Genomic DNA, 23,625 nt, shown 5'->3' with positions numbered 1-23,625 from the left:
GTCCGTAGGCGGAGCTACCGGCGGAGGCGCTGCAGGGGGCGGGGCTTAGCGGCGGCCGTGCGCAGCCCCACGCTGCGGTCGTAAACGCTAATGTGAAACTAGCCTTAAACGATACAAGTCACGACTGGTCCAGTAGGAGAGAGGACCCTGCCCGCGAGGGCTCACAGTCTACAACGGGATGGGTGAGGATACATTTCAGAATGCTGTAGATAAGAAGCCCCTAATGGCGGTGGCTGCAGCTCATATTCAAAAAAAGGGGTGACAGATTCCCTTTAACTTCTGGGTTTCCAAATTGGATACATGGCCTGAGCTTGCCCTTTATGCCTTGGAAGTGCTGGCCTGCCCTGCGGCAAGTTTACTGTCAGAACGTGTGTTTAGCACGGCCGGGGCTGTGATCACAGACAGGCGCATCCACCTGTCCACAGCCAACGAATATGAGCTGCGGCCATCGCCATCAGGGACTTATCTACAGCATTCTGTAATGCATTCTGTAATGCTGTAGATAAGCCCCCGATGTAACCTGAAAGAGAAGAAAAAAAAAAAAAGATTATACTCACCGGGGGGCGGTCGGGTCCGATGGGTGTCACGGGTCCGGCACTTCCCATCTTCATGCGATGCCGTCCTCCTCCTTGCTTCTGCCGCGGATCCTGCGCAGGCGCAGATTTGCCCTGTTGACCGTCCCTGGGGGAGTATAATCTAACTCGTTTTTCTTCTCTTTCAGGTTACATCGGGGGCTTATCTACAGCATCACAATGCATTACAGAATGCTGTAGATAAGCCCCTGATGGCGGTGCTGGCAGCTTGTATGCAAAAAATGAGGTGACAGATTCCCTTTAAGGGTTTTTTCCCATAGTCATAAATGGTATTGGCGTATAGTGCTGGTAAATGCAAGACATTTACTGATTATTGACATTTTCAGCTGTTCATAAAAACACTTTTCTTATGTTTAAAGCTCATGCCTTGGAAACTGACCGCTGCAGGTAGACAACAGAGTTGTATCAGAGCTTGCTTTTGTATCCTCGCCCTTTAATTATTGTACGGAGTCCATCAGCCATCTTCTTTCTGCAGTATTCCAGTCCTCACGTCTGAGTTTTTATTGTTATGACTTTTTTTTTCTGCAAGAAATGTGTAGCCTTTAGCTTCCCTATCCATGCAGAGGTATAAATGTGTCTTGATGGGCAGAGCCAGACCGGTAATGGTGATCCACGGGGCCGAAAAGCCTAAACGTAGGGTAACAAGTCCAAGCCATCATCTTAAAGAAAGCGCAACACAGACTAACAATCCCTTTACTGTAAATAATTCAGAATATAACTTACATTTATAAATTCAAAAACATCTGGTTTATTTATTCATTAGAGAAGAACTCAAGAGACACTTCTGAGAAGAGTTCCATGAAATCCGAAGAGATGTCTCAGACAGAAGTGGTCTAAGAAATCAATTGAGGAAGAGATGCATCAAAGAGGAGCAGTCCTGGAATTCAGAAGAATAGATGAGAGCAGAAGTCCAGGCAATCCAAAGAGGAAGAGTCACCCCAGAGAAGAAGAGGTCCTGACAATTGGTGGAGGAAGAGACTAGAAAGGAACGTGAAGAAGGCAGAAAAGGAAAAGACAAGATGGCGAGGAGCGGTCTAGGAAATTGAGGAAGGAAGAGACTAGAAGGAAATACAAGTAGAGGAGGAAAAGACAACACTCCAAGGAGAGGCACAGGAAACTGGTTACGGGAGAGAAGGGGAAAACTGAGGAAAAAAGACCCCAACAAGCAGGAAGGCCTAGGACAGCAGTTGTAAAAGAGAGACACTGATGCGAGCGAGAGGCCTAGCAAATTGCTGGATAAAGAAATGAGAGGGGAAGTCCAGGAATTCTGCCCCCAAGAGAGGAGGCCTCTAATCAGTAGAGGAAGAAATTATCCAGGAGGAAAAGTCCAGGAAATCAGGGAAGGAAGACGTGAGAGGGAATGTCTTGGAGATCTGAAAGTCACAACTTAAAAGGGGAGGTTTGAGAAATCAATGGAGTCAGACAATTCTGAGACTAGATATCTAGGAATTTAGTGGGGGAAAGAGATGAAGTCTAGGAAATTGTAAAAGGAGAGAGGACAACAGGAAGTCCAGGAAACCTGAAGACAAAGAGATGCTACTGGGAGAAGTCCAGAATCCAGTGGAGAAGAGAGACCACCACGTAGAGATGTCCAGTAAATCAGTGGAAGCAGAGATGAAAGAAGTCCAGGGACGAGACCCCCACCGATCGAAGAGATCTAGAAATTAAAGGAAGAGACATCATGACAAAGGGATGCTTAGGAAATCAGAAAAGATGCTGCAAGAAAGTCCAGAAATTTAGTAGAGATTCAGTAAATCAGAGGAGTGGTGGCGGCCATCATAAGGTAGAATCATTGTATAATCTGACCATGGTGGTGATAGGCGCAGCACTAAAGGGTCCTAAATTCAGAGGACTGTGGACTGATCTACTTCTGATCATCATCTCACTTTCTCTAAATCCCTTTGCTTTAGGTTTTGTCCCACAGCTGCAGTGAAGTTTGGTCTAATGCTCTGGTCTGAGCTTGTAGTGAATTCTGTGTGATGTCGGGCACACGTCCGCTGCCTTGCTGTTAGCTCTCAGGATGCTGCCCTTACCTCCTAATGCTTGGACCTGGGTGATCAATGGTTGTAGCATCACAAAAGGAAAGTAAGCTGCTGTGGAACCACATTTATTGCCAATGTGGCTGTGAGGTTACACTCAGTGAGATACAAGTCGTCAGCTGTGAGGAAGACGAAACACTCGCTCTCTGTTGGCTTCATGTTTTTGGGCCAGTAAGTGAAATTAATGGACCAAACCTGAGTCCTGGGATGTCGACTGACTGTAGTGTTCCATAGATTGTCTAATGCAGGGGGAGAGTCACCTTAGTCTACTATTGGGGAGGGGGCGACGCCTTGTGTAAACAGGGAAGTATCGAGGGTTAAGTTCCAGTCTCCAGGATGCTCAATGATTAGTCCTTCATCTATAACGATCACTAAAGTGGGCTTCCCCTTAAAAAAAAAAAAAATGATATATATATATATATATAGTTTTGTACAATAAAGAACAGGAATCTGTGAAATACAAGACCACTAATCAGAAGTGAGTGGTGCGCCCTGTGGTGATGAGGAGTTATTGCACCTTACTGCATAGGTTACGGGCGGCATCTTATCGTCAGTCTATTCCTTCCCCGTCTGTCCATCATGGTTTCGGCTATGATGATAGACGCCATCATTAGCGGCATGTACAGGGAACTCTGAGCAGTGAGGCACGGCGCGGACGATGCTTGCATATAATGGATGGGACTGATCAGTGGCAGTTCTGACATCTGGGATCACATTTCCTTCCGTTCACATTGCACTGACATCCAGCCGATGTGTCTCCAGGACCCTGTGCACATAGGAAAAACGTACCTATCAGCAAGCAAGATGGCATCTCACAGCGTACACGGTTCAGGTCATTCATCTTTAGTCTCGTGATGTGATGACCCCGGGCAGGAGTCGCACCCTGGATTCAGACTGTCAGCACTATGTTTTACCCCTTGCCTATAAGCCCAGCCTCTAATTTACCTGTGGACCCCAGCGAGGGCCCTTGGTGACCCAGCATATCTCAGTCTGACACATGGTACAGCGGATCCAGTCGCAGCCGTCCTTCTTCTGGACGATTATCTCACATGCCGGACAGTACATGGCCTCCCCCGTCTGCACCAGGGTCTGAGGACAGAGCACATTAACATTACATGTCCGGTACTCACTGTCGCCCCCTACAGGCGTCTCATACATTCAGTGTAAGGGCAGGGAGGGGAGTCACTACATGACACCTGCAAACAAAAGTCAATGCCAGCAAACACCAAAACACACGTACTGTATACAGCAGACACCAAAACACGTACTGTATACAGGAAACACCAAAACACACGTACCATATACAGCAGACACCAAAACACATACAATATACACGCGCACACACCAAAACACAGGTACTGTATACAGCAGACACCAAAACACACGTACCGTATACAGCAGACACCAAAACATGCGTACTGTATACACGCGCACACACCAAAACACAGGTACTGTATACAGCAGACACCAAAACACACGTACCGTATACAGCAGACACCAAAACATACGTACTGTATACACGCGCACACACCAAAACACACGTACTCTATATAGAAGACACTAAAACACATACAATATACACGCGCACACACCAAAACACACGTACCGTATACAGCAGACACCAAAACACATGTACTAAATACACGCGCACACACCAAAACACAGGTACTGTATACAGCAGACACCAAAACACAGGTACTGTATACATGCGCACACACCAAAACACAGGTACTGTATACATGCGCACACACCAAAACACAGGTACTGTATACAGCAGACACCAAAACACAGGTACTGTATACAGCAAACACCAAAACACAGGTACTGTATACAGCAGGCACCAAAACACACACTGTATACAGCAGACACCAAAACACACGTACTGTATACAGCAGACACCAAAACACATACAATATACACCCACACACACCAAAACACCTACTGTATACAGCAGACACCAAAACACACGTACTGTATACAGCAGACACCAAAACACATGTACTGTATACACGCGCACATACCAAAACACATGTACTGTATACACGCGCACATACCAAAACATACTGTATACACGCCCTGTATACAGACACCAAAACACATACTGTATACACGCACTGTATACAGCAGACACCAAAACATGTACCGTATACACGCGCACACACCAAAACATGTACTGTATACAGCCTACACCAAAACACAGGTACTGTATACAGCAGACACCAAAACACACGTACTGTATATAGCAGACACCAAAACACACGTACTGTATACACGCACACACCAAAACACACGTACTGTATACAGCAGACACCAAAACACACGTACTGTATACACGCGCGCACACCAAAACATGTACTGTATACAGCCTACACCAAAACACAGGTACTGTATACAGCAGACACCAAAACATAGGTACTGTATACAGCAGACACCAAAACACAGGTACTGTATACAGCAGACACCAAAACACATACAATATACATGCGCACACTAAAACACCTACTGTATACAGCAGACACCAATACATAGGTACTGTATACAGCAGACACCAAAACACAGGTACTGTATACAGCAGACACCAAAACACAGGTACTGTATACAGCAGACACCAAAACACATACAATATACACGCGCACACTAAAACACCTACTGTATACAGCAGACACCAAAACACACGTACTGTATACAGCAGACACCAAAACATAGGTACTGTATCCAGCAGACACCAAAACACATACAATATACACGCGCACACTAAAACACCTACTGTATACAGCAGACACCAAAACATAGGTACTGTATACAGCAGACACCAAAACACAGGTACTGTATACAGCAGACACCAAAACACAGGTACTGTATACAGCAGACACCAAAACACATACAATATACACGCGCACACTAAAACACCTACTGTATACAGCAGACACCAAAACACACGTACTGTATACAGCAGACACCAAAACACACGTACTGTATACACGCGCACACACCAAAACACACGTACTGTATACACGCGCACACACCAAAACACATACTGTATACACGCCCTGTATACAGACACCAAGACATACTGTATACACGTACGCACACACACCAAAACACATACTGTATACATGCACGCGCACACACCAAAACACACGTACTGTATACACATGCACTCACTGTATACACATGTACACGCCCGCAGACACACACATTACGTACACATCAAACACCAAAACACGTAGTGTGTAATAATATTTTTATTTCTATAGCGCCAACATATTCTGCAGCACTTTACATTATAGAGAGGACTTGTACAGACAATAGGCATTAGAGCATAACAAACACAGATCAAAACAGAATCTGTATACAGCAGACACGTACACACACTCACTGTATATACATGTACACGCCCGCAGACACACACACTATATACACATCAGCAAACACCAGAACACACGTATTGTATACATCTTAAAAAGGAGAAAACGGAGTAACGGATACAAAATATATGCAAAAGTATAAATTTTATTAATACTCACATCAAGTGCTGACAAGTATACAAGTTGACTAAAATAGGGGGGATAAGCCCCAATGATACAACAATCAGGACAGACAAGGACAGGGTAAATAAAATGATACCAGTGCTCGAAATCTACATGGCACAACGTTCAGTCAGCCCATGGGCATTGCACATAACAGACATGTGTCTAATGGTAAAAGATAGTCAAATATGGCATACTCAATTAAATGTGTATTGTACATAGTTGTACATGTCTAGAGCGCCAAAAAAAAAAAAAAAAAACCATCCAGAGGGGTCAATGTGCAAGTCCAATGGACACTGAACATAAATGAATCAATGACATGTGGAAGGATTCTTACATAGTAAATAACATATGTATCAGCATATCAAAACTGCGCAATTGTGCCAGAGAGAACCCGGGAGACGACCCGCCCAGCGGTCCAAATGACCGAAGTGTGGAAACAAGTAAAGGCAGGCTGCTTACCGGGGAGCAGAGGAGGTGAAGGCCCATGCAACGACACCCGACGTACGTTTCGCGCCCGCCACAGGCGCTTTATCAACTCCCTTGATAACGCCTTGTCTCGTTCTCTGATACTGGGCATTATCATATATGTACGTATTGTATACAGCAGATAAACACCCACCCTGTATAGAGGTGTACACGCCCACAGACACACACTGTAAACACACATGCTGTCATGATCCAGGTTGGATGATGACAGTTAAAAGCAAATGTAACCTTTTTTTTTCCTTAAGCTGTGTGCTTAAGTTTGGTTTTGCCCCCGGTGGCCATTATGATTATTACACAGTGGTGTCTTTTGTTCTAGTTTGCCCCCGGTGGTGGTTAGCATTCTTACACGGGAATCACTAACAGGTGTGATTCCTCTGGCTTAACTATAAAGGTGTGTCATGTGCTCTCACTGGGTTGGTGAAAGTGTTCATTTCAACCATCCTTGGTGGAGGAAGGATCTAGAGAGAGGTCCTGGCAGCTCAGTCAGAGCCCTGGTGTGGAAGGAGTCAGAGGGGATTTCCTTGCAGCTCTGAGAGAGCTTGGTGGCAGCTATTCAGGAGGAAAGCTGCATTCTGGTGGTAGACTCTGTTGCTGGGAGCAAGAGCAACAGAGCAAAGCTAAGTGGTGTTTCCCTGTTTGTGCCTTTCCTTTATGTGTGTTTCAGTGCAGTGGTGGGATTAGTCTCTGCACCGGCCATTTCACTAGAAAGGGGTAGATGCAGGGCGAGCTAGGGTTTAAAGGTATCCTGAGCGGCGCCTGGTGCAGAACCGGCCTAGGGATCGGTAGGAGTGTGGAGACACTGACTCAGGAGAGTGCAGGTCTCCACGTCCCTGTTCCCTATCGCAGGGCCCACCATTGTAATTGTTTCCCTGATGTGTCCGGCTGCACGTCTTATTTAAATTTGCCCTACTGGAGGCGGTGTATCCAGGGTCGCGTGTGTCATATAAATTCGACCTGCTGGAGGCGGTGTGTCCAGTCATACGTTGACCATTACACATGCACACACAACCAGCCCACACCTGCAGGTGTCACTATACACCTACTATCGCTTTATCCGTCTGTCCAATGTGATCCGGCCTGCTGTAGATTCCCCCCGAATCACCCGGTCCTCACCTTCAGCATGTCGCTGGTCTGTCTGGCGGCTGCGTCGTTCTGAGCGCGGATGCGGAGGTCGTCCTGGTATTCTTTGCAGTTCATCCCATCATGTATGGCCTGGAAGAGGGAGATTAAACAAGCAATGAACCCTACTACATAAAGCAATGATGGATCATCGCAAGACCCAATATAAGCCCCCTGAGCTCGGGGATATGCCGGACGACCCATTATATTAGGACTCCCTGGCTCGCATGAGACCATGCCGCCCTGTCATCCATGGTCAGTATACCTTGCAGATCAGGCAGTTCTGAGCCTGACATATCGGACAGATGAACTCATTGACAGAGTCTTCGTAGATGCACCATCCCTTACAGTCCGCCGTCCGACAGTGGTAGCTGTTCCGGCTTCTGCTCTCCGCCACCACCAGCCCATGATCCAGGAAGCGAGAATACTCCTCCGCCGACACCAACTGCGAAGAGAGAGAAGACGCACGTACAGGATGGAACAAATGTGGACTGTGTACTGGAGTGGAGTAAAAGAGAGGCGAGGAAGAGGAGAAAGGAGAAGGCAGCAGAGAAGGAAAAGGAGAGCATGTAATAGAGGGAAAGAAGAGGAGATCGAGGGGGATGAACAGAAGAGGAGGAGAAGCGTGAGAAAAGGAGGAGCGCGAGAAAAGGAGGAGCGCGAGAAAAGGAGGAGCGCGAGAAAAGGAGGAGCGCGAGAAAAGGAGGAGCGCGAGAAAAGGAGGAGCGCGAGAAAAGGAGGAGCGCGAGAAAAGGAGGAGCGCGAGAAAAGGAGGAGCGCGAGAAAAGGCAGCAAAGAGGGGAAAACCAGAAGAAAGGCAAAAAATAAGGGAAGAGAGGAAGGAGACAGGAATCTAGAAGACAGGAAAAGTAGAGAAAAATAGAAAAATAAAGAGGAAGTTACATGGAAAGAGAACGGGAAGCACAGAGGAAGACAGGAAGAGCAAAAGAGGAAAAAAAATGACAGGAAAAGAGGAAATGAGGGTAAAGGAGGTGAACAGGACGTTACAGAGGGAAGACAGAAGAAAAGCAGAAAGATGGGAGGCAGTAGAGCAGAAAAGCAGATGACAGGCAGGCAGAGGAGAGGAAAAAGACAGGAAGAGATGAAGAACAAGATATGGTGACAGTGGAAAAGCATAATAGAGCAGAGGAAGACAGGAGGCGAAAAGGGAAGAAGAAAAGAAGTGTATAGAGGTAAGAGAAGAAATAAAATTAATTAGGAAAGCAGGAGTTAAATCGAGAATAAAAAGGTACAGAAGGGCGGCAAAAAGGAGGATAAAAAGGAAAAGTGCACAGGAGGAAGAGGACGGTGTGGAGAAGGGAGACTGCAATATGAGGGATTGCTCTCTCACACTCCGCAGGATTCCTACGCTTCCCTCTTTTCCTCCGTTACCTATGACCCCTATAGTGCTACAGATATGGGGGTATCAGAGGCAGGAGGGGCACATTTCTCATTGGGTTTGAACCCATCTCTTGGGGGAGACTTTGTGAAGAGCCTCCCACAGCTGTGCACATATCCTCCCGGTCAGCACTGTCATCCTTGCGTGGGGACTGGTGCATAGACTACTGACCGCTCGGACCTCCCTCTGCTGCAGCTTCCGGTCACAGGCATACGTATCATCCCGATAAGGACAGGACACCTCTGGATCCTCACAGCAGTTCACGACTTGTCTCAGGCATTCCCTGAAGAGGAGACAACACAAACCCAGAGTACTGCAGCTGCACCGAGAAACCAATCTGCAGACAGCTCCCGCCGGCACCTGAAGTGTGGAGTCCAGACCTCGGCAGGTCAGGAAGGGGGCGCTATATCAGGCAGGTGGTAGTAATGTTATGGCTGATCAGTGATGGCTGTGCCGCCACCTACCTACAGAAGCTGTGCAGACACTCCCGTAGCAGGACCCCGACCCCTGCAGGGACCTCCATATAGCAGATCCGGCACTCAATAAGCTCCTGGTTGGGGATCAGAACCTCGTTGTCCAGTTGCAGAAGATGCAGAAAGTTCTGCTGCCGCTCCTTCTCCAGAGCCTGAAAAGAGAAGGACAGAACGTGACGTGTGAGGAGCGCGGGGCCAACGATGCACCGGCGCGGATACACCACAGGCAGCACATCTCTTACAATTTTAATGCTCCAAATGGAAAAATTAGAAAATAAAGCAAATTTGCAAACAGTTAATCAAAACCATCACCCGTTTTGTGTTTTCAGCTCCTCTGCAGACTTATGTTTTAAGGTTACAGACTATAAACATTCCCCCACCTTTAGGCTATGTGCGCTTGCAGAAATTTCTGCAAGGTTTCTGCATCTCTTGGCAGGAAAACCAGTCTATGGCTGTGTGCACACGGTGCGGATTCTGCTGTGGATCCGCAGCGGTTCTGGCCCTGCGGGTCTGCAGCAGTTTCTGCTGTGTTGTACAGTGCCATTGTTTTCAATGGTAAAACAAAAAACGCTGTGCACATGCTGCAGATTTTTCCACGCGGATTTGCTGCAGGTTACAGTCTGCAGCATGTCAATTCTTTGTGCGGAATCCGCAGCGGTTTCACACCTTATCCATTATGAGGTGTGAAACCGCAGGACTTTTGACCTGCGGATTTACCTGCGGTTTTTTACAAATCCGCGGGGAGAAATCCGCAGCTCCCAAAAGTACGTGTGCACATAGCCTATATCTCTCAGGGAACCTAATATGAATCCACTCTTAGGCTACGTGCACACGCTGCGGTTTTTGCTGCGGATTTGGCCTCTGCGGATCTGCAGCAGTTCTGCAGACAGTGCACAGTAAAATGCAAGTCTATGGGATTTACAATCCGCTGTGCACACGCTGCAGATTTTCAACTGCGGAAAAGCTGCGGTTTTGAATCCGCAGAAAGAATTGACATGTCAATTCTCTCTGCGGATTCCGCTGCGGTTTGCGACCTATTCCATTGTCCAGGTGTCAAACCGCAGGGGAAAACCACAGGACAATCCGCAGGTAAAACCGCAGGTCATTTTAGCTGCTGTTTTACCTGCGGATCGGCAGATACAAATCCGCGGGTAAATCTGCAGCATGTGCACATAGCCTTAGACTAAAGTCTCTCTCTCTGTGGAGGGGTAAAAATTACAAAAAAAAAAAACACAAATGGCGTGGACTCCCGAATAATTTTAATAACCAGAAGAGGAAAAGCCAATGGATGGGGGGCCAATGTTTATAGCCTGGGAAGGGGGTAATACCCATAGAGCTTCCCAGGCTATTAATATCAGCTCACAACTGTATACGTAACCTTATCTGGCTAATAAAATGGGGGATCCAATAAAGAACAAATTACGTGGCCACCCCTATAATTAATAACCAGCAAAGGATATGCTGACAGTTGCGGGCTGATATTAATAGCCTAGGAAGGGGCCATGGCTATTGGCTCCTCCCAGACTAAAAACATGAGCTCAAGAAAAAAAATCCACTGATACTTATCAATTCAACAAGTTAGAAGAAAAAAAAAAGATAGATATATAGATATATATATATATATATATATATATATATATATATATATATGTGTGTATCAGTGGATTTTTTTTCTTGAGCTCATGTTTTTAGTCTGGGAGGAGCTATATATATATATATATATATATATATATATATATATATATATATATGTCTGTCTATTTTTTTGACAAATAATAATCGTGGACACTCAAATGAATATAGATCCTACAAGCAAAAAACCGGGGCAAAAAAGTCCAACCCCATATGTATGAAAAATATCAAACAAATTTTATTAGTCACATAAATAACATATATTATACAGACTCATAAAAAACAAGGCATATCCAAAAGCTGATGTGTGAGGACACACAAAACACTGTAACAACAGTATGGGCAAAGACTCACAGTCCTCCATGAAAAATTGCACAGAAAGTAACAGTAGAAATACATATCCACCAAAAAAGGCTAGAAAAAAAGTGCCTAGTGTATATAGAGTGCAAACATAAGAGCAAAGTGGTCTCCACGACTATTAAATAGTTAATACCAAAAAATTGTGATGTACGCAAAACATAGAGTCACAGGAAAGGAGGTGCATGTCTTACCCATTTGTAGCTGTCAGTGTATGTGCCCAGCAGCAGCCCCAACGTGCGTTTCGCGTGGGCTTCCTTGGGGGGCACGCGCGGCGAGGCTGCTGCTGGGCACATACACTGACAGCTACAAATGGGTAAGACATGCACCTCCTTTCCTGTGACTCTCTCTGTTTTGCATACATCATAATTTTTTGGTATTAACTATTTAATAGTCGTGGAGACCACTTGGCTATTATGTTTGTCAGGTGACATCATGCCCAATGGTTAGTAATGGTGTTAGTAACCCCATAGTGATATTATATAAAAACACAAACACCCAGAATAATGTCCTTTATTTGAAATAATGAAACAGACTCCTTTAATTAAACCATACTCACTTAATACCTAACCCACCGAAGCCAATGCCTCCTGCAACAAAAATAAACCACAAATATTCCTCATCTGTCCGCAGAGAAGGTAATCCATAATGTCCCTTGACGATCCTGATCACTTTGAGGGCAGTAATCTCTCCCACAGCATATCACTGCGCTACCGTGATAGAGTTCACCGGAGTATATCAGCTGATCAGCTCTGGTGCTTTCACCTCTGCTGCATGGGAAAGTTCTCACGCAATGGTGCCATAAGAGCACCAGAGCTGATGAACTCCGGTGAACTCTCACGGTAGGTCAGTGATACACTGCGGGAGCGATAACCTCCTATCAGTGTATCGCCGGCGGTCGGGTAAAGCGGTCACATTTCCCGATGTGAATGTTTTACACCTGAGATCGCTGTGGGACACTCTGGATTACGTGGACTTCGGCGGACAGGATAGTATATGTTGGTTTATTATTTTATATTATTTCTAGTAGACAAGGGTATCGGGGATTAGGTGTTAGGTGAGTATAATGGGTTTTTATGTGAATGTGTATGTAACTTTTTTTTTTTTTTTTTTAACTGTGAGCACAGGGGTCAGGAGATGAGAGTATGTCTCCCATTAGCAGCACCTGATGTCACTTATCAGTGACAGCAGACGTGGCCCAATGGGAGCAGTAGTTTCATCGGCTCACACCTGCGGGCCACAGTCACAGCTGCTGGGTCAAGCTGACATCTGCCAGCATGATCCGGCAGTGGTCTGACAGTAACGTTATAGAGATACCGCGTCACAGCTGCGGGGTTACGCTGACATCTGCCAGCATGATCCCACAACACTCCGACCGGTGGTCACGTTACCGCCAATAAGAACCACGGCGCCGGTGATTCCCATGCCGTCACACAGATGATAGTGTGAGAAACATCATAGGAAGCTGGTAATACACAAAACAAAAACTCAGCAAATCTGCAAACATTTTTCCACCTGCGTTTTTGCTGCGGATTTGACTGACTCAATTGAAGTCAATGGGTTCAGAAACGCTGCAGAAACGCAAAAGAATTGAAATGCTGCAGAAAAAAAAAAAATACTGCAAACATGGACGGAAATTTACTGATCATGTGCACAACGCTTCAGGACTGTCATTGAACTAAGGATTCCATAGCATTTTGGCCCATTTCCATGCGGGAAAAAACGCTGCGAAAACGCATAAAAAAACGCATCATGTGCACATAGCCTTATAGTCTGACCCTGCAGTAATGTTATTGTGGAATCTTATGTGTAAAGGAAGCATCTGTGACTGCAGCTCTGGGTGTGACTGGAATAACAGAAGAAAGCAAAGAATTTGGTTACTCCACATCAATGTTGCAGCTCCGGATGTGACTGGAGACTAAAATAACACATATCAGAAGAAAAAGGTTTAGCAACTCAATATCATAATAATACGTTGACTTTCTAATGCAGGTTTAGATGTGACTAGAGCATAATATAGCTTAGAGGTGACCCGTCAGTTGAAGTAAATATGCATTTTTCCCCTTGGAGTAAAAGCCGCTGTTTTCCTGAATCCGGCGATGTTTTTCTTTTACTCCCGCGCCTCTCCGTTCCCGAGATACGGCCTACTCTTCCTGATGTATCATTTGAATTTTGTAAGCCAAGTGGGGGTGGCCCTCTCAAAGGCACACAGAAAAGATCCAATAACCACACTCACTTGGCTATAGGAAGAAAAGTCTAGCCTTATATACAGGGAAGAGGAGGCCATATCTCAGGAGCAGAAACAAAAGAAAAACATCGTCAGATTCAAGAGAACAGCAGCATTTACACCAGGGGAAAAATTACATGTTTACGGCAAGTGACAGGTCCCCGAAATAATGAACACAGGAGAATAAAGTGAAATAATTTACAACTACTCAAAATCATAGTGGTAATTTCCTGACTTGTTGCAGCTATGTAAGGGACTGGAGCAAAATATGACTCCAAATCAAACCAAAAGATGAAAAGAATGGAAAGTGAATTCTAACAATTAATGCTGCTCTGGATGTGACTAGAGAAAAACATGATAAACCATTCAACGACATAATGGTCATTAGTTGAATTAATGCAGCTCCGGGTGTGACTAGAGCATAATGTAAAAATCAATATAGGAATAAAAAATAACATACAACCACCGCTTTATACATACTCCTAACTTTTTAGTGCAGCTCTAGGTGTGACTGGAGCCTGGTATAACTCAAATGATACAAGAACAAAATCAAAGGATTTCATTAGTTCCTGAATTCAACAGAGCGAAGAGCGGCTCAATGTCAGGCAACCAACACGAAAGCCAGAGGAATCGTGAAAAGAAAACTTGCAAGATGATGGGGCAGACACCGTAGAAGGCAGGAAGAGGGACAAAGATGACATCCTGCTGGCAGCCACAGGCCGCATCTTCTGGTCTCGCATTTCTCAGAAACACAAGACGAGGAAGAGTCAAAACCAACCAGCCAAAGCCAAGGGGAGAGAATTGACCTACCGGGTGATGTTCGAACATGTGTACGCTTGGCCTCAGGGGGTATCGGCTTCCAGCTGGGTCCTAGGTCCTTCACAGCACGTTACTCAATGTGTTCCCCCCGTTCGTAGAGGACCACATGCATCAGAGAGAGACAGATAGACCACATGGCCTTACACTAGCTTTTATCCCCCATTTGGGTCACTGCCCTCCTGCCCTCGGGGCTCAAACCTAAATCCTCTCCCTTGGAAGTTTGTAGCTAAATCTCCCAAAACCTATGAAAAGATCATAACTCCTAGGGCAACGGTTCTGACACCATCGGATCCGGCCGGGACCCTGCTACGCAGTAAGACCAAATACAGCTTTATTACCTGGCTTCTAGTTGCTGGTCTATGTATCTCCATACCCCTGGGTGCTAGAACAGATCGAGGCCTGGAAGGCATTCAGTCAGGTCCAAAGATCACAAAAATGTAACAGATGTGTGGCTAGGGAGTACGATAAGCCCATATTCTCTTTATGAAATTATAGCTGTCTGAACAAAGCAGACCACATGGTTTGGATCCACAGAGGGTCTTCCTGTAGGTGCTGTATTCTAGCTAGCTGTTGGGGGTGCGGGTTCTGACACTGCAGCTGAAAAATGGGACCACCTGAGGAGCAAGGTGTCTTGTTACAGCTATACATGCTTACAGGATGATTGCAAGCTGCTATTACATTCCCCTAACCTTCAAACCACCCTCCTTTAGAGAGCGCTGGGGGGGGCAGCATCTCGGTGTTCCCCCACCCGCTACCTCCCCTTGTCGGGATGACCCATCACGTTACAATGGTCACGGCTCTTCTTGTGGTGAATGATGAAGTGCTACTGTTGGAGCGTAAGGCTCCAGCATAGCAACCTCATTAGTATTGGATACGGTGTGTAACCAGCTGAGGGGATGTGGTCCATTTCCACGGTGAATTGGCGTCCATACAAGTATAGCTGCAGACCCCACACAATTGCCAGACATTCCTTCTCCATCGCTAAGTAGGCCACCTCCCTCGGCAGGAGTTTCCAGCTCAGCTACAAAACGGGGTGTTCCTCGCCCGTAGTGTCGACCTAGCCGAGTAAACGGCTGTGTAAAGTGTCCATCTTGGTGGTACTACAGGCAGCCAAGGATGATCTTCAGCGCCGTTTGTCCAATCGACTGCATGGGGCAGCTGCTTCTTGGTGAGGTCAGTCAAAAGCTTCGCCTGGCTACTAAAATCAGGGACAAACCTGCGGTACCCTGCGGTGCCCAGGAAGGACATCACCTGTTTCTTGGTCCTGGAGGCGGCGTCCACCTTCCCAGGTTTTGGCTTTATAGCTCCCCAGTCTACCCAGTGTCCCAGGTAGTGGACCTCACTCAAACAGTTCGCACTTTTCCGGCATAATAATAATTTTATTTCTATAGCGCCAACATATTCCGCATCACTTTACATTTTAAAGTGGACTTGTACAGACGATAGACATTCCAGCATAACAATCACATAAATCAACAGTCTCCAAGAGCAGTGAGGGTCCGGCTGCTCGCAGGCTACAATCTATGAGGAAATAGGGGAGACACGAGAGGTGGATAGTAACAATTGCCCTGATTGTATGGTCCGGCCATCAATGTAATAAATCAGGTGTTCATGTAACGCTGTATGAATCAGTAACCAACCAGTATGTGTAAGAGTACAGGCACAGAGGGCTGGTAAATGCACAGAGGGTGTGAGGACAGATGATACGGGGAACCTAGTTTTGAAGAAAATTTTGAGTGGGGCACGCTTAAAACTGTGAGGATTGGGGATTAATTGAATTGTCCTGAGTAGTGCATTCCGAAAAATTGGCACAGCACGCAAGAAGTCTTGGAGACAGGAGTGGGAGGTTCTGATTATGGAGGATGTTAATCTTAGGTCATCAGCAGAATGGAGGGCACGGGTAGGGTGATAGACTGAGACGAGGGAGGAGAAGTAGGGGGGTGCTGAACAATGGAGCACTTTGTCGGTTAGACTGACACGTTTATATTGAATTTTGGAGTGGATGGGCAACCAGTGTAATGACTGGCACAAGTTAGAGGCATCGGTATAATGGTGGGTGAGGAATATGATCCTGGCTGCAGCATTCAAGACAAATTGGAGAGGGGAGAGTTTGGTAAGAGGGAGACCGATTAGTAGAGAGTTACAATAGTCGAGACGAGAATGAATAAGAGAAACAGTAAGAGTTTTTCCAGATTCGAAAGTAAGAAAAGGGTCGAATTCTAGAAATGTTTTTGAGGTGTAGCTGACGAGAGCGAGCCGGTAATCGGATGTTGGGGGAGGAAAGATCTGAATCAAGTATGACACCAAGACAGCGAGCATGTTGCTGGGGAGTGTCAAAATTAAAGATGTGTCTGACAGGATATCAGGACTCTTCAGACCTACAGATGACTACCCATTCCTGCTATTACATGTGGTGACAAATGACACCGCAAGAAACGACCTGGAAACCATCTGCAGAGACTTTGAAAACTTAGGTAAGAAAGTGAAAGAACTGGGAGCGCAGGTGGTCTTCTCTTCCATCCTCCCAGTGGATGGCCATGGAACAAGGAGGTGGAATAAGATTCTGCAGGTGAACAACTGGCTACGTCGATGGTGCCGTCAGCAATGATTTGGACTTCTGGATCACGGAGTGAATTACCTTTACGATGGACTACTTGTTAGAGATGGGGTGCACCTTACAAAGACTGGAAAACATGTATTTGGAAGTCGCCTTTCTACACTTGTAAGGAGAGCTTTAAACTAGAACAACGTGGGAAGGGAAGCAAAAGGCCAGAAAAAGCCATACACCTGACAAATGCTATTGAGAACTCTGCTATTAGAAGTGGAAAGGAAGAACAAAAACAAAAAGAATCTAAATAATAAAAACATTGGAGAAAGAGAAACCAATCACAAACTAAAATGTTTCTATACTAATGCACAAAGCATGGGCAACAAACAAGGAGAACTGGAACTACTAACACAGGAAAAGAAATATGATGTCATTGGAATCACTGAAACTTGGTGGGACAATACACATGATTGGAACACAAGGCTAGAAAGATACAACTTATTTGTAAGAAAGACTTGATAAACGAGGAGGAGTGTCACATTGTATGTTAGAAACGCGTATATCTGCACAGAGATCCAAGCTTCAGAGCCTGGGAGTTCTGTGGAAACTGTTTGGGTAAGAATACAAGGACAGAACATTGGAAAGGACACCATTGTAGGCATTTACTACAGGCCGCCTGTGCAACCTGAAGATATGGATGAACTCTTTATGCATCAAATGGCCAAGTTCTCCAAAAAATATGACATGGTTGTCATGGGAGATTTCAACTATCCAGACATTTGTTGGGAATCTCTCTCAGGCAAAACTAACAGGTCAAGGAAATTCTTATCCTCTCTTGCTGACAACTTTATCTTCCAAAAGGTCGGGGAGAAAACAAGGAGAACTGCTACCTTGGATCTAATCCTTATAAACAGGGAGGAAATGGTTGAGGAGGTAAAAGTGGCTGGGACCCTAGGAGGTAGCGACCATGCTATTTTAGAATTTTGGATAACTAGAGGAGGAAGACCTGTGAAGACTCAGACGTCAAGGTTAGATTTCAGAAAGGCAGATTTTAAGGGACTCAGAAAGAGAATTGGAGGGATCCAATGGCTGGATATCCTTAAGGACAAAAATGTCCAGGAAGGATGGGAAATCTTGAAAAATGAAATTCTCAAAGCATAATTGTTAACAATTCCGAAAAGAGGGAAGAATAGGAAGCATTTAAGGAAACCAGGATGGATGAACACAGAACTTAAGCACATGCTAAAAAGGAAGAGAGAAATGTTTATAAAATGGAAAGAGGGAGGCATATCTAAAGAAGAATATAATGCTGTCTGCAGAACCTGCAGGGCACAAATCAGATTATTAAATCTGACAATGAATTGAGGCTTGCAAGAGATGTCAAAAGCAATAATAAATGATTTTGGGGATATGTCAAAAGTAAAAGAAAAGTCAAAGATGCTATATATAGTATTTTTACAGGATGAAAATGATGAAATGGTAAGACAGGATGTGGAGAAGGCTGAACTTTTAAATTCCTATTTTGCATCTGTTTTCTCTCAGAAAGGAAATGTAACATCAACTGTTCTTCACTGTCCTATTAAGGGAATAGAAGAATCCAGGATATCTATAAACAGAAAGATAGTGAGGAAACACTTAGCTAACCTAAATGAATTCAAGTCTCCAGGTCCAGATGAATTACACCCCAGAGTACTGAAGGAGATAGCAGAAGAAATTTTTGAACCCCTCTCCATAATCTTTGAACAAGAGAAGTCCCAGAAGACTGGAGAAGAGCAAATGTTGTTCCTACCTTCAAAAAGGGGAAGAAGGTGGACCCAGGCAACTATAGGCCGGTGAGTCTGACTTCTATACCAGGAAAGATCTTTGAACAAATTATTAAACATGTATGTCAGTACCTGGATAAGAATGAAGTGATTAAACAGTCAGCATGGGTTTGTAACTAATAAGTCATGTCAGACTAAGGGTACCGTTACACCTAGCGATGCACTGGCGATCCCGACTAGCAATATGACGCGGCCAGGATCTCTGGTGCATCGCTAGGTGGTCGCTAGTGAGCTGCCACTCAGGAAGATCTCACCAGCGACATCGCTGGGGACGGGGATCGCTACTTACCTGTCAGACGCGGCGATCCTGCGTCCTCCCGCCCGGCTCCACGCGTCGCTCGTCGTCACAGCAGGAAGCGCCGCAGGAAGTGACCGACGAGGAATGGTCCAGGAGCTTCTCGCGCGATCAGCGATAACCAGCGGGGGAGCAGGTCGGAGGTAAGTATCACATGCAGCGATATCGCTAGCAATATCGCTGCAACGTCACAAAATCGGTGACTTTACAGCGATATTGCTAGCGATATCGCAGTGTGTAACGGGGGCTTAACTTAATTTCCTTCTATGATAGAATCACTGAATGGGTGGATCAGGGAAATGCTGTAGATATAGTATATCTTGACTTCAGCAAAGCATTTGACAAAGTATCTCATACAATCCTTATTGAAAAAATGACTAAGTATGGAATGGACAAGGCAACTGTTAGGTGGATTCATAACTGGCTTAGTGATCGGACCCAAAGAGTGGTCGTAAAAGGCTGCACATCCAGTTGGAAGAATGTCTCAAGTGGGGTACCACAGGGCTCTGTCCTGGGCCCTGTATTGATCAACATCTTTGTCAATGATTTAGATGAAGGAATTGAGGGTAAACTGATTAAATTTGCTGATGACACACAGCTAGGAGGGATAGCTAATACTAGAGAAGAGAGAGAGGATTCAGAAAGATATAAATAAACTGGAGCAGTGGTCAGCAACTAACAGAATGGTTTTTAACAGGGAAAAATGCAAAGTACTACATGAAAAAAGTATATACAGAATCGGAGGAATAGGGCTAAGCAACAGCACATGTGAAAAAGACTTGGGTATACTAATAGATCACAGACTGAATGTGAGTCAACAGTGTGATGCAGCAGCAAAAAAGGCAAATGCAATTCTAGGATGTATTAACAGAAGCATAGATCACGTGAAGTCATTATTGCCCTCTACTCCTCTTTGGTCAGACCTCATCTGGAAATCTGTGTCCAGTTTTGGGCGCCACATTTTAAAAAAGACATCAACAAACTGGAGCAATTCAGAAAAGAGCGACCAGAATGGTGACCGGTCTGCAGACCCTGTCTTATGAGGAAAGGTTGCAGAATGGGATGAAACTGAATGGGAGGAGACACAGATTAGACATTAGAAAAAACTTTTTGACAGAGTGATCAATGAGTGGAACAGGCTGCCACGAGAGGTGGTGAGTTCTCCTTCAATAGAAGTCTTCAAACAGAGGCTGGACAGACATCTGTCTGGGATGATTTAGCGAATTGAGCAGGGGGTTGGACTAGATGGCCCAGGAGGTCCCTTCCAACTCTAGGATTCTATGAGTGATGGTAGATCCACATACAGAAATCACAATATCCGGCATAGGTAGGTTAGTAGAGGGAGGAAACACAAGGAGTTTGGTTTTTGACAGGTTCATTTTCAGATAGAGGGAGAACATGATGCTGGTCAAGGCTGCCCGGCGGATCTGCACGAGCACCTGCGCCAGATGCTCTAAGTGATCCTCCCAGGTGGGACTGAAGATGGCAATGTCATCCAGGTACACGGCCGCATACCCTTCAAGTTCCTTGAGCAAGGTGTTGACAATCCGCTGAGAAGTGGTACGGGCATTCTTCTTGCTGAATGGCATCACTGTGGGGTGATAAAGGCAGAGCGTTCTCGTGCCTGACGGGTTAGGGGAATCTGACAATATCCCCGGCTTAGATCCACGATGGTCAGGTACTTGGCCCCAGCCAACTAATCGAGCAGGTCATCAATGCCTGACATTGGGTACGCATCGTTGACCGTGACAGAGTGGAGACCCCTGTAGTCCATGTACAACCGGGTGGTCCGGTCCTTCTTTGGAACAAGGACTACAGGTGAGGCCCAAGCGCTGCTGGATGGTTGGATGACTTCCAGATTCAGCATCTTATCAATCTCCTGGTGCATGTCTGCTGTACCTTCAAGACCAGATATGCTGAACGCCAGATTGGGGGATGACAAGAGCTGGTTGCCAACCTCCACGTCCTTGATAGTCCCACCCAACAAAGCCTGGGGGAGCACATCCAGGAGGCTTTCTACCTCTCCCTCTTCTGGCAGGTTGCATACGGGGAGGGCGCAGGCCTCCCACTCATGATGTGCTTTCATGTTCACGTGGAATGCTTTCCACCTTCCCCGTGCATGGTCCAGGGTGACCATACACGTTACGGCATTGAGCTGCTGGTGCATGAGGTATGGGCCTACCCAGGCCGCCTGAATCTTGTCCTGGGGTACAGTGATCAGTACCCACACCTTTTAACCCACCTACTAGATCATCTCAGAAGCATTCTGGTCGTACCATCACTTCTTGCTTCATACTATCGTGCACCAGCTGCGCCAAGGCCAGTTTCTTGTCATTCTCAAAGAATGACACTCCAGGGGTGGCGAAGTCTTCCGCCCAGACCTCTTTCACACGTCGCCCATACAGGAGTTTGAAGAGTGAGAATCCCATTGATGCCTGTGGAACATCTCGGTAGGCAAATAGCAGGTGTGGAAGGTACTGCTTCCAGTCACACCCGTGAGAGTCAACCAACATCTTAAGCACCTGCTGCAGAGTGCCAGAGGGACTCCTTTAACTGAGAAATGAACTGGGTCCCCCGGTCAGTAAGCATTTTCTGGGGAAAACCCACTCGGGAGAAAATCTCCAACAAGGCAGTGGCCACTTTGTGGGCCCAAATGGACAACAAGGCTACTGCTTACGGGTACCGGGTGGCAAAGTCTACCACCATCAGTACAAAGCGTTGCCTGAATGAATAGGGTACCACTAATTGTCGGTCCCTAGGCCACGGCAACTGCGGGTAGAGCCCGCTTCTCTTCTGATGCAACCAAGTTTTCCAGTCCCAACTGACTAACCTAGCGCTCTGACATCCCGGTTGTGGAGGAGGCCTTACCTGGGAGTCCTACCTCTCCTGGGACCACATTGTCCTCAATTGCATGCTTCCCCTCCGCAGCTGTGCCCCCTGTATGTCCCCTCTGTGACATCCTCACAGGACAAATTGTTCCAGCATGCCGGCTGGCCACACTCTAAGGTAATATCACATCTGGCTTGATTGATCTCCTCCCCTCCAAGGGGAGAGAAGCACACCCCTAAATCCCCATCAGTAGGCGTGTTAATCACATTGAAATCAACAGAAAATTGACAATGTTGTCTGGAGGATCAGACCTTGGTGGATCATCAGCCGCATACTGGGACAATAGCCTCCCAAAGTCTGTCTCAAGCAGAACATTCACGGGAATGAGGTTAACCCCACATCCCGCACTTCCTTCTCAGCGCCCCAATCCAAATACACCTTTGCGACAGGCAGCGCCAGTTAGACGCCTCCAATTCCAGAGACGGCAAGGGTTTTCCCGGATACCAAGTCTTGCCAGGTCGCACAAGTCATCTCAGTGCCGGTGTCCCATAGTTCAATGTCCTTGGCCTGGCCTATGGTGACAGGCTGAAAATTGTCAAGCAACCTCCTTCCACTCCCACCCAAAACGATGGATGGTTTGTGGGACGGGCCCTTCTGCCGTACGGTACACATATCTTTGAAGTGTCCCCGCTGTCTGCAGAGATGACAGATTTCCCCGACCGATGTGGAGAGGGAAACATGGGCAGGTGCCCCCTTGGGCTTTGGGGCAGGGACAACAGGAACCGTGTTAGTCTTACTCCCTTCTCCAGCCAGCAAAGTTTCTTTGCTTCTGGATTCCTGTTCTTGCAAGTGTTGCTGTTGCAGAAGCCTCCTTTGGCTTCTGTTCACAATGATACTGCTGGAGGTCGCTGGGCAGTTTCACAAAAACTGCTCAGTCGCGATGAGCTCCTTCAACTGCTTGACAGTGGCGAGATCCAGTCCGTAGTCCATTGGTCAAACTGCTCTCAGTAGGGCCCGAATATGATAGGCCTATCTGGCTACAGGACCCCGCTGCATACTCCGGAGCTTCTTTGGGTACATCTCAGGGGTCAAGTTGTACTGCCGGACTAGAGCCTGCTTGACGTCCTCATAGTTCAGAGTGGTCTTGTTGGGCAAGTACCCAAAGTTTTCGAGGGCCTTACCCCTGAAGCAAGGGGTTAAGAACCAGACCCACTGGTCCTCAGACAGATGGTATGGATAGGCAAGTATTTTCAAATGCCAGAAAGGTGGTGACCAAGTCCCCTCCTTTGTCCAGCAGTGGAAGGGGGGGGGGGGGGGGGTTCTCATTTCAATGCCAGAACACCCCCCCCCCCCCTCCTTGGACGTTCTGCTCAGAAGCAAGACACTGATATCCAGAAAACCCTGCAAACTGGTGACAGAAGGTAAATTACTTATTGTCATCATTCGGCAGCCC

The 23,625-nt window shown here is 46.3% G+C and overlaps 1 protein-coding gene across 1 annotated transcript in view; it reads right to left on the bottom strand.

The window, feature by feature from the left end:
- Nucleotides 1–1,272: 1,272 nt before the first annotated feature.
- Nucleotides 1,273–23,625, bottom strand: part of LOC141047904 (ranBP-type and C3HC4-type zinc finger-containing protein 1-like) — a 38,632-nt gene continuing 16,279 nt past the window's right edge. The window contains exons 9-14 of the mRNA XM_073543223.1: nt 9,634–9,794; nt 9,341–9,452; nt 8,036–8,215; nt 7,765–7,863; nt 3,578–3,721; nt 1,273–3,398 (exon numbers count right to left, since the gene is read on the bottom strand). Of these exons, the coding sequence (XP_073399324.1) occupies nt 3,318–3,398; nt 3,578–3,721; nt 7,765–7,863; nt 8,036–8,215; nt 9,341–9,452; nt 9,634–9,794 (777 nt within the window). The 3' untranslated portion in view covers nt 1,273–3,317. The remainder of the gene's footprint in view (nt 3,399–3,577; nt 3,722–7,764; nt 7,864–8,035; nt 8,216–9,340; nt 9,453–9,633; nt 9,795–23,625) is intronic.

Source organism: Dendrobates tinctorius, unplaced genomic scaffold (genome assembly GCF_039654945.1).
Source record: "Dendrobates tinctorius isolate UK_male_01 unplaced genomic scaffold, ASM3965494v1 ptg000130l, whole genome shotgun sequence".
Lineage (NCBI taxonomy): Eukaryota > Metazoa > Chordata > Amphibia > Anura > Dendrobatidae > Dendrobates > Dendrobates tinctorius.
Note: the sequence above shows the minus strand (reverse complement) of the source record. Positions and strands in the feature narration are given on the sequence as shown.